General features: G+C 34.6%; 1 protein-coding gene across 1 annotated transcript in view; it reads right to left on the reverse strand.

Annotated features, from left to right (window-relative positions):
• Window positions 1-18728, reverse strand: part of Cdk13 (cyclin dependent kinase 13) — a 110775-nt gene that overhangs the window by 18557 nt on the left and 73490 nt on the right. The window contains exons 8-11 of the mRNA XM_023713366.1: window positions 17352-17541; window positions 15599-15655; window positions 4628-4729; window positions 4459-4536 (exon numbers count right to left, since the gene is read on the reverse strand). Coding sequence (XP_023569134.1) covers window positions 4459-4536; window positions 4628-4729; window positions 15599-15655; window positions 17352-17541 — 427 coding nt within the window. The remainder of the gene's footprint in view (window positions 1-4458; window positions 4537-4627; window positions 4730-15598; window positions 15656-17351; window positions 17542-18728) is intronic.

Consider the following 18728-nt stretch of genomic DNA (forward strand, 5'->3'; position numbering starts at 1 on the left):
TATTACTAGAAGGCATTTTGTTTGTTTTAATTCTGGGGATCAAACAGGACTTGCGCTTGCCAGGCAGGTGCTTAAGCCACTGAGCTATCTGCCCAGGCCTAGCATGCATTTTTTTAAAAACTGTTCCTTTTTAGTTTGATTTATTGTGTGATCGTACCAGTCATTTCACCAAATTTTATTTTGAGGTGCTCTAAGCAATTCCAATGCACACTCTGTGAATACAATGTTAGCTTATATGAACTATGATAACACTATCTTCACCTTTCCACTATATATAGCTTGTATAGGTTCACTCTAATACTACTAGCTAACTGGCTAATACTTCAAAACACTATTAGTGATTCTAGAAGACAGTATTTTCTCACTTTTGTCTTAATTTCTAGTTTTTCACATTCAAGTTAAGTATTATTTCCACTATCAGTTTGCGATACAAATATGCATATGAAATATCTCTTTACACTTAAATATAGGAGTTTACATTATAGCACATGCCTATTTAAGATAAATTTCCTAAAAATTCTTTGTAGCCTTAGGACAAATCATTTTTTCCTGTAAGTTTCTTTTCTAATGAAAAGCTGAACACTATTTGCTATTACATTCCTTAGAAATTCTGCATTCATTACCTTATAGAACATTTTCATGTTTTGTTTTGTGTCTTAATCACTGTAAAAATTTCCAGGAAGTTTAATTCCCTGCGTAATATGCAGTAATGGTTTAAAATTTGGACTCTAAGTTAACAATGTCTAAATTCAAATCTTGATTTTGCAATTTGCTAGTAACATTAATTCTACATTAAATTCTTCACCTCCTTAAGATTCTGTTCTCTTACCTATTAAAAGACAATGAGCCATCATGAAATTCACCAGATAATTCAGGTTAACTCTCAGAACAGTACCTGCATCATCTACAAACTAGATAAGATTGTAACAGTCACAGAAGCCATCCTATCTAGTTAAACCAGAACTAATACTTGATTAAGTGAAAAAAGTGTTAAGAAGGAATCATATAAAAACGAGATACACAGATAAATCATTAAAGCATTTTATTTTAACTGAAAACTTAAAACATGGCCATTCATTTTCCAATTTCCAAACATGCAGCAAAGGTTTTCTCTTTCAACAAAGTAGTCACTAAATGGAATTCTTCATAAGCCTCTTTGTATTAAATCATAGACGCCAACACATCAAAGACTTTGTTTTATTTTAAAATAAAGTTATAACAAAAATACGCAGTCATTAGGCTAAATCCCAGTTATCTGTCCAGCCCTAAAAAGATAACAAAGTTTTAAACTTCTCAAAGCACTGTATCTCTCTATATTTAATTAAATGACATTAACTGGCATAAAACATTCGAAATCACCACCCACCTCTTGGTCACCACCTCTTTAACTGGTGGGATAAAGATGTGTTATTACTAGAAAGTGGTAGCCTACTATTTTCAAGCATTCAGCTTGCCATCTGTCAAGCAAGTATTTACAGAAGAAAAGATTAAAGTAAAAACTCTTTTCAACAGAAGCTTAGTTAAGAAAATTTCTGTGTTATTTTCCTATAGAATAACAACTGGTTTCTAAAAGACCTACAAAATTACCTATGAAAATGTTGGAACCTGACTTATTAGAGTAATGCACTGACAACTATTTCATACATTTTGATTTTCCAATGTATTCAAGAGGTAATTTTTGGTGGACTAAGTAGTCTCAGAGTTACTTGATTTTATTCACAGCTGAAATCAATCTTTTATGTTTTAATTTTTAAAAAAATGCAGAGATGGGTCTTGTTAAACTGTTCAAACTAGCATCAATGTCATGACCTTCTTAACTCCACTTCCTAAACAGCTAGGATTACAGATGTGTGTCAGCATACGTAGCTTCTGAGGTGAATTTCTATTTTATAACTGTAATTTCATTTTATTGTTAATCTCTTTTCATATTAAGCTAAATCAGTGAATTTATATCACACATGTGAATAAACCCAAGGCTCCATCATCCATTTATTCATAAATTTTACATTGTTTTGTACTGCAGCTCATCGGCTGTTTTTATTCTCTGCATTTATTTAACTGTTTTGTTTTTATCCTTCACTTTGTCAGTTGATTGCTTACTTCATTTAATTTCACTTCGTAGTACTATACAGCTATATGTCGTTTAACGACAGGGACATGCTCTGAGCACTGCACTGAGGTCATTCTGTCGCTATATGAACATCATAGAGTGTACTTACACAAACCTAGACAGTATAGGTCAATCACTTGACGTGGCCTCTTGATGCAATCAAGAGAGGCAGTAAACTTGACTTGTATGAGGCTGCTGCCAGGGTAACATGGTGTAGTTTTACCGTAAACTTTTTTTTTATAAGTAGAAGTAGTACATGCTAAAATAACAATAAAAAGTATAGTATAGTAAATACATAATCCAGTAACACAGTTGATAGTTATTACAGTTAAGTATTATGTGCTTAACATAACTGTATGTGCTATACTTTTTATACCATTGGCAGCATAGTGGGGTCATTTGGTATAACCATAAAAACTAGTAATCTTTGCATTGTATTACCACAGCTATGATGTCAGTAGGTAACAGTAATTTTTCAACTTCAATACAATCTTCTAGTAGCCCCAGGACATACGCAGCCCACCATGTATGACCATCACTGACCAAAATGTTATTAAAAAGTACATAATTATGATTTTTTTTCTTAGAAACTGGACAGCCAATGAATTTTTATATTCAAAATTTCTAGAACTCTAAGAATGTTTCCACTTTATATTAATTTCTAATTTTATATCATTTAAAGAATACAGTTCAAACTGTTTCAGTCATGTGACTTACTTGCATTTGCTTTTTCTACTATTATACAACTAAATTTTATAAAAGTTAACTACCACTGAGAAAGTATATTTATTTTGGGAAGGACAATTCCTTGATCTATGACTATTTATCCCACCTTAAAAGATAAAAGTTTCTTGTGTGTCTGGTGATGTCTCTTCCATAGTGCTATAGTTTGTATGGCCCCAATTTCCACATTTTGGAAACTTAGTACCAAAAGTCTTATGGTATCTAAAAAAAATCTTCGAGCAGTGACTGGGTCATATGGCTCTACAGATTAGTGGGTTATCAACAAAGTGAGTTCTCTTTGGTCAAGTTATGTTTCTCCCTGTGCTGCCCAATGACTTTGTAGACAATCCTCTGCCAGCAAGAAACACTTCATCAGATGTAGCCACCCAAACTTGAGCTTCTCATCCTTTATAATATGAAAGGATAAATTTTTGCTCTTTATAAATTACCAAGCCTACAGTATTCAGCTATAGCAACAGAAAATGAACTGAGATACTCCTTTCTATTTCTCTAATTGAAAGTTCTGTGCCCAGACTGCCCCTCAACCAAGGCATGTACTTCTATTTTAGGTTGAGGCAACCAGCTCTTCTGGTGCTGAAAAATACTGCTACTTTCTGGTGTGGATATTTCTTACTGTAGCCAAGTTATCATCAGAGAAGCAGCAGGCTCTAACTGTGACACTTTCCTGGTATGCACTATAGTTATTTTTTTAGAAGAAAAAAATAATTACTAAAACACCAAAAAAGGCAACATCAAGGTTTTTGGGCCTTGATTTTTTCAGTGAGGAGGAATAGGCCAAGCTCCGATTGTAATTTGCTCCCCCAAATTGACTACTTGCTAATTCTGAGGACCTTCTTTCCACTTGATTAGTTTACTGTTTGGGAGTGACACCTCTGAAGTTTATCAGATAAAATTAGGATCCTTCTTTAGTTAGTATCTGTTGCCTTATGCTTAGTTTATTCATTTAGAAAAGTAAAATTCTCTACGCCTCCTAACAGCATCTTTTCTAAAACACTTCATCATTAATTTGACACTTTCATGGAGTCTTCTAAGTCACAAGTTGCAGTCTACATAAAATAAAAAATAATTTGAAAATATAAAATGAAGAGAAAGTTGACTAACATATACATAAGCAACCACTTATGAATGAGGCCCTGATAGGCTCAAATAATGAAGATCTCTGCTAGCTTAGTACATGCATATATTTTAGTGTACACATACTCTGTATAGATAATGATGTTTATGAAATAGAGCATTTCATTTACAATACCCCAAAACATTAACTCTTCTGTTATGCTATACCTTTAAAAAAAAAAGGCCATTCACTCTCTCCCATTTTGTATTACTCTTACTTTCCAGTCTGGTTTTTAGGCTGCAAGTCTTTTGATTTATTCACTGCTAACACCCACCCCCCCATCACTGCCACCACAGATCTAGGTACAGTAAAATTCTTAATTTTAACAGAACAAGTATTTAAGGGCAGCATTCTAGGTTCTACTCCACTTAGTAATCATTAGGCTTCAAGAGAACCAGGCTGTTCTCCTACAGTACGCTTGAACACGTTATGTTCCTTATGGAGTATGATTTCCCTCCCATCATCACAAATACTATCATTAGCAGCTTACCTTATTAATTCTAGTTGTGCAAGTTCCTGATTTGCTTGAAATATAGGTTTTTTAGTGAAGAGTTCACCAAGGATGCATCTGATGGAAAAAATGTTGATCATTAACAGATAATTTTACTCACTACTGTAAGTTTTTAAGTAAAACATACCAATCAATGAATCTATCTTACCCACAGCTCCAAACATCAATAGCTGGTGTGTATCGTTCTTCTCCCAACAACAGCTCTGGTGGGCGGTACCATAAAGTGATGACCTTGTTAGTATAGGGCCGACTAAAAAACACAGAAAGCACTCTTCAGAATTAGTATCTATTAGAAGAGAGATTCACTTAGGAAATATTTTAATTATCAAAGCAATCCTGTAATTCTAATTGAAACCACTCTCATCTAAGTAGTAAATACCAGATATAGTTAAGCATTTAGTAATCATAAAATGCACCTGAAAACATTAGCTTTAAAAACTCCCTTCATACATGAAATAAAGTGAGAAGTAGTTGGCTATTGTCAACTATAATTTGATAAATTAGGTCATATAAACCCAACCACTGAGTAATGTTTTCCCTTTCTATAAAAACTATTACAATGATTAACTGATTCTAAAAAGGAGGGGCTGGGGAGATGGCTCAGTAGAATAAGCACTTCGCTGGCAAGTGCAAGGGCCTGAGTTCAGTCCCCAGTTCTGCCCCCCACACACACAAAAAGGAGCTAGTTGATTTTGCTAGTACACCCTCATTCCCCTCCCCCAATCCTTTTGAAACAGAGTCTCACCATGCAGTTCAGACTAGCCTTGAACTCAAAACTGATCCTCCTGACTCAGCCTCCCAAGTACTGGGATTAGAGGTGTGCCCCACCATGCCAAGTAAGCTGGTGGATTTTTGCCAAATCAACAAATTACTAATAGATGACAAGATATAGTTCAAATTGGGATCACCCAATGAAAATTTTGTTTTGCTTTGTTTTCAGTACCAGGGATTGAACCCATAGCAAGTACTCTACCGCTGAGCTATTACCTGGCCCCGTATCAGTTTTTAACTGAGCGTATCTTAGAGCATTATTTCATTAACTTTGACCCTCTTGGGTTTTGTGAACAGAAATGTAGACTACACTACATTTGGTCTGTTTGGCAAAAGACCACTAGTAATAGGTATTATAATGTATTAGATGACTTATCCTGTTAGAAAGAGAATTAGACATACTGTTGTTACCTCTTTCACTGCCATAGAAGAGGCTATCTAGTCACCTTATAGTAAAGCTTAAGTATCACAGTATCTGTTCATTGGCAGAATGTTTTTAATCCACAGAACAGTCACATTCTACCTGATTCAGATGAATGAAGAATGTCCTAAGAAATCAGACAGAAAGATTCTTCAACTGACCTGCGATTAAGAGTATGTACTCTAGGCCGATCATCTATGTCTCTAGATCAGTTCTAAACCTCTTCCTTTCTAGGTGTTTTGTAAATCACAAAAACTCAGAGGGTATATTATAGGAAATTCTCCAGAAAACCTGTACTCCAAAGCCATTTACTTGAGATTGGCTTGGACATTATATTTTTAATGTATTTACTACAGGGTCTCACTACACAGAGTGCACTCATAGTGATCCTCCTTTTTACAGCCTTCCAAGCACTGGAATTACAGGCATGAGCCACTATGCTCAGTCTCAATCACTGTCTCAGCACTCCCAGGGGCAAGGCTAGTGCGGTATGCCAGGCATCAAATCCAGTCTCTGCATCTGCCTAAGGAGGCGCTTTAATCTGCTGAGTTATCTGGCCGGTCCTTGAACCAATTTTGAGAAGAAAGAAAATGATCACATGACATTTAAAATAATTCCCTCTTGCCTACAATCATCCTAAAGTTTCAGATAGCATAAAATGTGTCTGACCTGCTCTACCCCACTGAGCCAAATTTCTCCAAATAAGCATGAGTACAACCAGTGATCAATCTAGCCAACATATCATTACCACAGACAAGACTTTATTAAATGTTCCAAAGACAAAAAAAAAGTTTGGTTGACTTTGGTAAGAATTGAAAATAAACCAAGAATGGTGGTATACATCTATTATCTCTGCACTTGGGAAGTACAGGCGGGAGGATGTCCTCAAGTTTGAGGCCAATCTAGGATGCGTAGTTGAGTTCAAGGAGAGCCTGTACTACATAGTGAGACCCTGTCTGAAAAATAAGAAGAAAAAAAAAAAAAAATCTCACACCACACACACAAATAAAAAAACCTGAAAATAAAGATAGTCTAAAATTTTTAACAACAAATTAGATTTTTCTAATAGTATTAATGTACTTTTCTTTTTGTTGACATCACTTATCTTTCCATGTTCAGGAAATGTCTTTAAATCTAACTATTCTATCTAATTAGACTCAGCCATTCCTTAAAAAACTATCTGTGTCTGGAGTCCTTTAACACATTCAGAATGGAACTGTCATTCATATGTATTGCTGCAGGGGGAGGGGAAGGAATTATCCTTTGAACCACCAATGGTACATATATAACTGTCCCATCAAGTGGCACGGTACAATCCAATCCTAACACGTGGTACAAAGTGCCTCATGGGACAGTCATGCAGTCATGCACATACCACTGGTAGTTCAAGCTAGCAGGAATGTGTTAAAAGTTTAATTCAAATCCTATACTTCCTCTACTACATAGTAAAAGATCCATCTTCACAGAAATTGTGACTATTCACAATAATTTATCGTCACATACTTAACAAGATCTTAATTCTTTATTTTGTATTTTCTATCTTCATAGGAATTCAAAAGACCCTACAGCATTTTTAATATGAAACCCCACATGAACCCTAGGACAATGGCAGATGCAGGGAACCCTAACATAGCCCATCATCTTCAGGTGACACATGAAAGTTAGCTGGTCAAGAAAACTAAGTCTGAATATTATGATGACTAGTTTCCAACATACTTCAAGGGTCTATGAGCACTTGAAATCTATAGTCATATTACAAAAATGCAACAAAGTAGTCTCAAAGGAACACTTAAGATAAGTGTGCAAATAGTGGATTTGGGTCTTTATATTTAAAAATAAAAACATGTTAAATTGTGGATGGATTAGTTAAGTTCAGCTAAGTAGTATTCAAGAATATTTACACAAAGGATTAATATTAGGTTCTAGGCAATATTTATCACATAGTCATTATTAGCATTTAAAAGTAACTTCTTAATGCTTTATTTTTCAATAACAAACAAAAAAAAGTCAGCACTGATTTCTTTTACACTGTAATTTATCTTGAGATAAACAGCCTTTGGTTAACTACCTATGAAAGAAATCTAGGGCTTCTTTTTAAAATGCCTTATGAACGCATTTTTGGAACCAGAAATCCAAAAATCATTCTTAATTATTCTTCCCAGTAAATCATACAATAAAGTAGATCCTTAACTATTTTTTTACCAATTCAACAACTATGAGAAAGTACAAACCACTACTATCACTACTGCAAGTGTCTGTAATGGTTTTCTTACCTCCACTCCTCATCGTCCTTCCTCACTTTAAAACTTTTTTGGGGTAACTTTAAAGCGTACAATCAGATCCCATCATCCATGAGCTTAAATGTCCAGTGATTCTCACTGTAACTAAAATTTTACTTACCTCGGCTGATAACATTGTACACTGAGGATCCCACCTCTTATGTGCTAGGATGATGCTGGGAAACTTTTTTAGCCTTAATTTTTTTCCAAAACTAAACATACCACTTCTACTTCCTAGCTGTAAGGTTCTTTATCTAGGTTTTACATCCTGTCGTTCTCATCCCTGAGGTCTTAAAAATTACCCCAGCCACCACCTAACCCCTGATACGGGACCTACTAGCCACTATTTCCTTTGCTTTGTAGTTGTTAACTATTTTAAAAATTTTCCCCTATCACACGTGTACTAACCTCCCTCATCACCATGAAAATGAAATCAAGAATTTGGTCTGTCTTTAACAGCTCTTTAATACAGTCAATAAGTATTGGTTAGGTCAAAGTCTACGATATGGATGAATTATTTAACCCTATGATTGACTGACTCATGCCATAACTATGTAACTAAACATGCTTTCTTTGCTTCTTCCTATTTTCACTTTGTTTTCCTATGGATAACTTTTAAAATTCATGGATCATCACACTGCTACTGAAATACAAAACTATTCAAATTGATACTGTCATCTTACTAAAGTCATTTATCTTGATTTTTATTCTTACGACACATGCACACTTACGAGGCCTATAAATACCTCTACCGTAACACATCCCCTTTCCAGCAAACTGCTTCTTCCTGTCTCAGCAAACAACAGCACCATTTGTGGCAGAGACTGATAGCTGTCCTCTAAAACTCTTTTATTCCTTTCTCTATGGCAGCTGCCCAGCTATGCTATATTTCCCATTCTCACTGTAGTGAGGTATGCCCATATGACAAAAATTAAGTGCTCTCCCATGGAAGAGAAGCACAAGCAATAAGTGCCATTTTTAGGCCTCACATGGCACTCCTCCCTCTTCTTTTCTCATTTCTGACAAGAGCCTTAGAAGGCAGGTGTAGATGGCAAATCTTCCAACCTGGCTTCATGGATGCCTATATTGAACAGTCATCACTTGATCTGATCTTATGATTAAATATTAGTGGTGTACTGAGGTAAGCAACAGGCATTCAATATAATTAAGTGAGAAGAAAATATATAAATTTTTCTTTAATCACTACTACATTTTGAGGTTCTTTTTGTTAAAAAGGTTAGTATAGCCTAACTAACAAACCATCTTGCTTAGCGGTAACCCTGCCATTCAGGGATAGATTTCACAACACAGTCAATCACCAAATAGCTTTCTAACTGTCCTTGTACAATCACACATTATTTCTATACAAGACCCAGAAAAACCTGTATTAACTGGGTCATGATTTGATGTCACTGAACCTTTCATTCCTAAAATGCTAAGTAAAGGCACATTTTCTAGAGCAATGAGAAAAAGACAGAGTAGAAAAAAAGAAATGGTAAGTAAACTTGCAAGAAGTTAGTGGTACTATATATTTGATTAGTTGATGTTTGTGTGTGTGTGTTGTTTGTTGGTTTGGTTTGGTTGTTTTGTTTTTTTGAGACAGGGTCTCACTGTGTAGTTCAGGCTGGCCTTGAGTTCACAGTAATCCAGGCTGGCCTTACATTTGTGGGAATCCCCCTGCCTTGGCCTCCCATGTGCTGAGATTATAGGTGTGCACCACCACATCTGGCTTTGTGTTACATCATAAGTGTTTTCAATAAAGCAATTTTTTAAAATGATAATATATTAAAATATTTTACAAAATAAATACCCTACCCCACTACTCTGCTAAAGTATGCAGGCAGAAGGTCTAAATCGTAAAAGCAAGCATCAAGACACAGCTGGAAAAGAATGCAGCCAATTTCATGTACCACCCTATTCGGAAAAGTCTGGAGATTTATCAAGAAAATATTCCATGTTATAATTACAATGTAGTGTTACAAAAGACAAATAAAACTTCAAGAACTGAAATTGTGTTTTAAATCACCAAATTTAGCTGAGTGCTGTAGCACATGCCTGTAATCTTAGCATTTGGGAGGCTAAGACAGAAAGATGGCTATGAGTTAAAGACCAGTCTAAACTACAAAGCAAGACCCTATTTCCAAAACACAAAAATTAAAAAAAATTTTTTAAAAAATCCCAGGAAAATTAAAGCACTGTTGTATTATGAAAGGGGATCATCCAGAAGCAAAGAAATACAAACCAAGAATATTCAAAAATAATCTTTTCAAACTTAGTTTTGCTTTTTTTATGTTATGGCTCAAAAAAATTATATTGTTGATGAAGGTCTACCTAGCTCTTCATAAATACAAAGTGGTACTTACTGAAAAGACAAGGCTGAAAAACACGGTTTTAGTGCAAAACACTTTAAGGGCTAAAAATATGGGAACTACTCAAATTTATTTCATAATTAAAGATACATTATACTGATATGATTTATGGTCATGTATCAGTTCCCCATAAGCAATGTCATTATGTACTGCAAACATGTACTAAAAAATTAAAATTGAACAAAGGGATAAAATCCAAATAAAAGCCAAAACTATCTCCCCTTTCCCCCCTTTCCCTCCCCTCCCTCCTTGTTTCCTAGTTGCCACAAGGTGAGCACCTTCCTTCTCCCATGAGCTTTCACTGTGCTATTTCTGCCTGGCCACAAAAGCAAAGGGGCTAGCCTACCACAGACCAAAACCTCTGCAAATGTGACCTGAAATAAACATTTCCTTCTTTACTGTGATTCTCAGTAAACACAGGCTTATGATCAGAAGATCAAATCTTAAAATTTAGATCTGAAAGTGTTCAACATTAAGGAAATGGGTTAGATTTTTCCCAACATTAGGAAGAACACTGTTCTCCTGTTTTATATGATCAAAAATGTAGACTGGCGCAGGATGTGGTGGTGCATGCCTGTAATACCAGCACTGAAGAGCTGAGCCAGGAAGATCACAAGTCTGAGCCCATTCTGGACAATCCAGTGTGTGTGTGTGTGTGTGTGTGTGTGTGTCTGTGTGTGTCTGTGTGTGTCTGTCTCTCTCTCTCTCTCTCTCTCTCTCTCTCTCTCTCTCTCTCACACACACGATTATTATACATGAGAACCAAAAGAACTACAATTCTGGAGACAGAGTCTTACAATCTAAGTTCAGAATGGCCTTGAACTCACTACATAACCCAGTCTGTCCTCACATTTTTTTCAATTCTCCTGCTTCAGCCTCCAAAGTGCTGGAATTACACACATACCCTACTATCTAAATTCTGACCATGCGGTTATTATTTTCATGTTATTATATGGTTATAATTTTATTACCATAACTCCAGTACTATCGTGAGCTCCCAGAAGATTCTCCACATTATCTGTAATTCCCAAAGTTCCCTACACTGTTCTACACCTGAAAGATCCTCCAGATCAGGATCACCTCCTTCCGGATGAGAATTAATCAGTTACTTAATATGAATGCATTTGGTGGTTTAGAACATATAAAACACGAAAGTATAAGATATGGTTTTCACCTTTTAAATGACAATTTTAGACTGAATGAGGCTACAAATAATAATTACTAAAGACAAAGAAGCAATTATAATACTGAATGCTTGGACAGAATTCACCAACAAGTGGTCGGAGATGTATGGTCTTTTCCATAGGCGTTGGGAAACTACTTTGTGTTCAACTGCAATTTTCTGACAGGCCACTAGATGGTGAAATTACTTTATAAAAGGTGTGGGAGAGTGGTGTATGCTTCAAGCCATCTCTTATTCTTTGCCTCTCCTTACTGGTTCATTATGCAGAAATACTATAGACTTTATTGTTGTGATGCTAGACACTGTACTAACAGCCTTAAGCATGCAGCAAAGGCTTTCTCTCACTGAGCTATACCCCCCAGTCCAAAATTTAGGAGAGATTTAAAAACTCCTTCACCTTAAAATTGAGAATAATGAATTCAGACAGGTTAAATGAATTCAGCAAGCCTCACAACTGGTTAATGCAATAATGCTAGTACTAGAGCCAAATTTTCCTCACTGGAACTGTGGGTTTTATGTTCTCTGAATTAGAAAAGTGCACGAATTTAATTGCAATTCACGTGGAAAATATTTTTATATGGGCAATTCACAAATAGCCACTCCCATCTTTTGGTAAAGCATCAGAGCAGTGACTTACTAAAATAAAACCTCAGCAAGGGGAAACACTATGGCTCAAAATCTCAGAAAAGTTGTACTTCAGTACTAAAAGATCACCAGATAATGAAGTTCTGTAGTTCCCAATGCTACGCAGGGTTAGCATGAACACTGACGCTGAAAGTGAGAAAATGACTAATCCTTACAAACTCCACTCTTCTCTCTTTCAACTCTAATCCATTTTTCTCTCCTCCTTTGTAACCCCCACGTAAGAGTGAAGATCTGCAACAATCACAGAGCCCAACGTACAAAATGGAACTTCACTATTTTCCCACATGCATAAAATAAAGCATGTCCAAAATCAGATGAGCAAGAAAGACACAGGTAGCACTACAGTAATCAGCTGAAAACTGCTCTATTTTGAAACAACAAAAAAAATCTTTAAATAATTCTTGAACACTTCAATTATTCTAACTACAGAAACTATGTAGAAACTACTTCAGATTTAAAATGTACATGGCTAAATTATTGTACTTTTATCTTCCTTTTGGTTTAAAGTAGAAATACAAACTAAAAACCATACATTATATTTATTTTAAGATATACCTAAAATTTTAGAAAAATACAATAATTTTGAAAAAGCATACTAATTTAAAAATCAATGTTATTGAAATTGACTAAAAACATTTTGAAAGCATTATATATTTTATTATAATTAGCTCAACTGTATAAATGGGCTTCACTGTAGAATTTCCATGTGTACATCATGCTACAATTGTAGCCATCTTCCCTACTCTCTCTTGCCTTCCCATCATGTCCCACCCTCTGGTCCTCTTCGCCTGAGTAATAGCAATATCCCTACTTTTGGATTTTTATTTTTAAAGTTTCTACAGGAGAGCATTTATAAGACCAAATTTCTCTAATAAAGACATCAGAATTATTATAGTCCCAGAAAGAGAAGTTTAAAGGAATAGAGAGACTCCTTGAGAATAGGATATTTGCTTATGAAAAAAAGTAATAAACCAAACTTTTCTCTTATAAATTTGACTGAGCAGAAAAATTCAGTATACTTTACCTGAAGATGCAAAGTTATGAGATTTTATATGTCCTGCTTTTCTAAACTCAAAATTTCTACATCAATCCAGCAGGGCAACGGAGACCATGGCCCAGTGAACTGCCACATCTCTGACACTCCACTGGAACCCAACACTGCATTTTAAAATGAAAATCAATGGGAAAATGGAGTTTGATATATACAAGATGGCTTTTCAGTATATTTTTCTGAAACATATCTATTCCAAATGTGCATGAATATCTGCATAAAAAGAACTTATTAGATGGAAATAGTAACTATGTGTTGCTCTTCTCTGAAAAATAACATGAAAATAAGCAATTTATATTCAAGTATGACTTATGCTTGTATTAAGAATAATCTAATTATAGTGAGATCTCAATTGATCTCAACAGGTTAAGCAAACAGAATCCAGAATTTCTCCCAAAAAGAACAGCCACAGAAATTTCTCCATTAAAAAAATGTCATTTAAGTGAAGTTTTAGATGAAGTACAAATTAAAATTTCCATTCAATTTCTGCTCAGGGGCAAGTAGAAAGCCTTAAACTAGGCATCTTTGGCTGCATCAACTATTTTTTATTTTTAAATTCCTTTAATCCTTTACAACAGCAAAGATACAAGGACAATATCAAGGTCCACGACCAGATGAACAGATGAAAATGTAGTATATATACACAATGAAATATTATTCTACATTTTCTTTAAAAGGCAGTAAATATCAATATTTATGACAACATGGATGAAACTGAAGGACACATTAAGAGAAATAAGCTAGGCACCAAAAGACAAAAACCACACAACCTGACATATATAGAGGCTAAACAGCTGAACTCAGGAAAGTTCAGTGGTAGCGGCCATGGGCTGTGGTTGGAGTAAGTGACAGGAAAGGACAAAATTTCTCAGTTCAACAGGAGAAATAAATTCAGGAGATCTACTGTACAACATAGTAAACAGTGACATAATAATGTATTATATTCTTGAAATATTTTTTGAAATATATTCTTGGATTATATTTCTGCTAAGATTTTAAGTATTCTTTATTATATAGATTTTTTAAATTATAATTAGCTCAAATTAAGCATCCTATAATGTACATATTTCAAAACAACATGTACACAATACAATTTTTATATGTCAGTTAAAAATAAATGTAAATAAAAGGAGAAACTCACATTTACTGGGGCTCTGTTTTCTAAAACACAAATGAGGTATATATAGTCTCTTAGGCGCTAGAATAGTTTCAAACTTTCACAAAAATATAACCACACAATCCATTCTTAAAATATTAAGTGTAAATGTAATAGGTAAAATAAACACTAGAATATACTCTGCTACAGCAGGCGTAGTGCTCACTGTTCCAGCACATATACTACAACTCATAGGTTAGGCAGAAAGGACTAGATCCCTGTCAATCCTTTCACACTACTTTCTCTTGAGTTTCATGGAATCCTCATAGGTCCCAAACACAGTATTTGAAAACCTTGCCACTACAGCAACAAATAATGGAAAGAATTCTCGAAGTGATTTTTCACTTTGGAAAATCTAAAGTGAGTTAAGTTTTACTTCAACTAACCAAAAACTGAAAGCAAACATGTAAGAATTCCAACCAAGTGACATTTCATTACATTAAAGTGAATACTAAACATACATACATATATATATATGAACACATATATATACATATATATGTATTTTGATATATAAATATAAAAATAAAAGCAAAAACAACAGATTATAAGAAATTTAAACACCATTAATTCTATAGTGTATTAGCTCTAAAAAGCAAGTCTTTTTTCACCACTACCAGGCACAAAAGGGAGCCAAGTAAGGAAGGTATATACAACTTTAGCCAAGAGAAGCTCCACCCTTTTTCTCCTATTCAATGAACTTCCTCAAGTTCCAGGGAGTCAGAGGCACCACACATAGATATAACTACACCATTTCCCCAAAGTTTAAGATAATAAAACCAACTTTAAAAATTGATGAGCTTGAGGTATAACTCCATGGTATAGAATATGCGTAGCATGTGTGAAGCCCTGTGCTTAACCCCCAACAGCACAAAAGGGGAGGAGGGGACCCACAAAGTTTTAAACCTAAGCTGTGTAATTCAGAAAGTACTAATTTTTTTTAGCAGACAAAAACTAAGAATAGTTTATTATCTTGATCTGCATCAGAAACTGATGTATGAATTTAGAAAGTTCTTTAATTTACTTCAGTCATATATGAAGCTGCACATCTTAACAGAATTTGGATCTACTTGTAAGTTAAAAACCAATTATTTTAAAATACACAAAATTTTGTAATTAAAATACTCATAATGGTACAAAAGTTCATTATTTTGATTAGCCAAGAAAAATTTCTTTTTAAAAAAACTAGTACACCTTCTAAAATGGAACATTAGTCTACAATATTCATTTGGGTATACTCTTACCTTTCTTCTGAGCTATATAATCGAGCAAGTCCAAAATCTGCAAGTTTTATCTGCCCTCTGGTGGAAATAAAGACAAAAGTGAACAAAAGGTGGTAACCACTCTGAACTGGTAACACATTCATATTTTATTTCTAGAACGCATCAGAAATATGCTCACACAGCAGTATTACTAAAGTTTTACAAGAAAAGATAGGTAATAATTAGTACTTTTCTTCAAATCTGCAGGTTCAACTGCAGATCTAAAATATTTGGGAGAAGAGAACTGCATGTGTACAGAACATGTGTAGATGTTTTCTTACATGATTCCCTAAACAATACAGATTATCAACTGTTCACAAAGCATTTACATCGTATGATAAGAAATGTAGAAATGACTTAAAAGTATAGGAGAGGAAGCACTTGGTCCTTTGCAAACCTTATATCAATTTGTATGCCTTGAGTATACACAGGTTTTGGCAAAGGGAAAAAGGGTTGTCTTGGAACCAATCCCTAAGGGATACTCAAGAGACTACTTTACTATTACTGTAACTATGATTATAACAGTACTAGAAAAATACTGGTTTAGGAACTGCTCAGTCTGTATTTTAAAAAGCTACTTCAATGAAAATAGCACGTGACTACTCAGGAATAAGAAAAACTATTAAATTCAAATTAACAGTGTTCAAGAACTAAATCAAATCATTTGTTTATTTTTAATATCTTGGTACAGGCTATCACTACGCAGTTTGGACTCATAGTGATCCTCCTATTTTCAGCCTCTCTAGCACTGGGATTATAGGCATGTACCACCATGCCGTCTTGATAGAGTGCTCAGTGTGCCTAGGGGCAGTGCTGGTTCTGTATGTGGAGCCTGGGCTCTAACCCCAGTCCCTGCACTTGCCTAAGCAGGCACTTAGTCTGCTGAGCTATCTCGTCAGTCCCAAATAAAATCATTTAAAAACTATGTTTATTTTCAGCATTTGGAAATATCAAGAATATCGGAGTATTTTCCACTCATTAAAATCAGAACCAGACAAGCTTCATTTAAACTAATGCCAATTACCACAGAAGTACTAGCATTAAGACTGAAAGATTTAACATACTCTTTATACATATGTCAAAAACAGGTTCATTTCAAAACACTGATGACTTTTAATTCTAAAGTTGATTTATAGTTCGATCTCCAGTGCCACCACCCCCCAAAAAAGCTAAAATTGATTTACAAATAAGCTAAATTCTTATTACTAATTATTTAAAGACCTATTCATATTGCTTGGAAGCGTACTAAAGAGAAAGGCAAACCAAGTTTACGTATGTATATCATAAACTATTCCTGGAAGTTAATTTAAGTATATTTAACACAGTTTTAGAGATAGCCCAAAGCTGAGTGTTACTGATGAAACAGTGAAACAGTTTTGAAGCAATGGACTACATTAAAAAAAAAAAAATCTTTCATGTATTTGTTTGTTTGCTTATTTATTTGGTAAAGGGTCTCACTACCCAGCTTAGATTAGTAGTGATCCTCCTGTCTCAGCCTCTCTAGCGCTGGGATTAGAGGTGTGCGCCACCATGCCCAGTTTTGGTGGCCGGCTCAGCGGAGGCAAGGCTGACATGATGTGTGGTACCAGGTATCAAACCGGGGTCCTTATACTTGCCAGACAGGGGCTTAGACAACTGGGCTATCTCTCCAGCCCACAATGAACTAAATTTTAATCACTTTCAATAGAATCAAGGTAACCATTATACATTTTTGATATAGAGATGATATCCATACCTATTATTTAGGAGGATATTTGAACACTTAATATCTCTATGCAAAAAGTTCTTCTTATGACAATAATCTAGACCTTCCATGAGCTGTCTCATAAATGACTTAATGTGATTTTCATTGAAATGAACCAATCCTGATTCCAGCAGTCCCATTAAGTCATGGTCCATGTACTCAAACACCAGATAAAATGCACCTAGGAATGAGAAAAAGCAGTACATTAATCACTTACTCTTGACCCTTTTCTACAGGTTTTACTTTCTACAGGTTAAACTAATGAGGTTTAACCTTCAAATGAAGTGCTACTTTGTCACCTGAAGGAATACCATTCAATTCCCTCTCAAAGTTTATTATCACTATACATATCCTAGGGAAATGTCTTGTAAAGAAAACTGTTAACGATAAAATTAAACTGCTGATATCTATATTACATAGCTTTTGGGTATAATGAATGTAAAATAAGTTAATGTTTTAGAGATCAAATTATTCCTCAGCAAATGATAAAAAAAAATCTATAGTTTATAAAAGAAATTAAGTTGTTAAAAGAAGCTCTTAATAAAAAGGAGCATAACGGGGGCCAGGGAGATGGCTCAGTGAAATAAGCGCTTCCCTGGCAAGCACAAGGGCCTGAGTTCAATCCCCGATTCTGCCAAAAAAAAAAAAAGAAAAAAAGCATAACAACCAGCTGTACTTTAGATGATTCCTGTTGCACTTCCAATAAATACATAATTTAATTGTTGTTCCATATCCAGGTTATTTGAAAACATAAGTTACAACTTCGGGGGCCGGGGAGATGGCTCAGTAGAATAAGCGCTTGCCTGGCAAGCGCAGAGGTCTGAGTAAAATCCCCGGTTCTGGGGGAAAAAAAATTATAACTTCATTTTATAAAACAAGTCTGCCTATAACAAAAAATCCAAAATAGCACATAGATGTTCACAACCACAAGCTAATCAACTATACTTTATTTTAAAGATGCTTATGAACAAAGTGAACCCAAAGGACTCTAAGAAAAATATCACATTTAGCAATGTAGAAGAGCTAACAAAACATACTATATCTATCTGTGAAAAGACAAAAATTCTGTAATGCCATGACAAAAAAAAAAATCATCTAAACATAGTTCATCATCGGTTCTGAATTAAAAAGAGTAATTACTAACTGCAAGTAAACTTGCAACAGGATTATTTCTGAATTGTTTATTGTGAAATCTCTCTGAAAGCAACAACAAATGTCATATTTAAGTAAGAAATTGCCAGGGGTTATATATAAGACAAAAATCATTATTACTATAATAAGTAAATGTAAAATAAGTTACTATTTTAGATATCAAACTATTCCTTTGATATAGAATTAAATATCAAATTATTCGGAAGACAATACTGA

The sequence above is a fragment of the Octodon degus genome, unplaced genomic scaffold, assembly GCF_000260255.1.
Source record: "Octodon degus isolate 3935 unplaced genomic scaffold, OctDeg1.0 scaffold00031, whole genome shotgun sequence".
In the NCBI taxonomy this organism is placed as follows: domain Eukaryota; kingdom Metazoa; phylum Chordata; class Mammalia; order Rodentia; family Octodontidae; genus Octodon; species Octodon degus.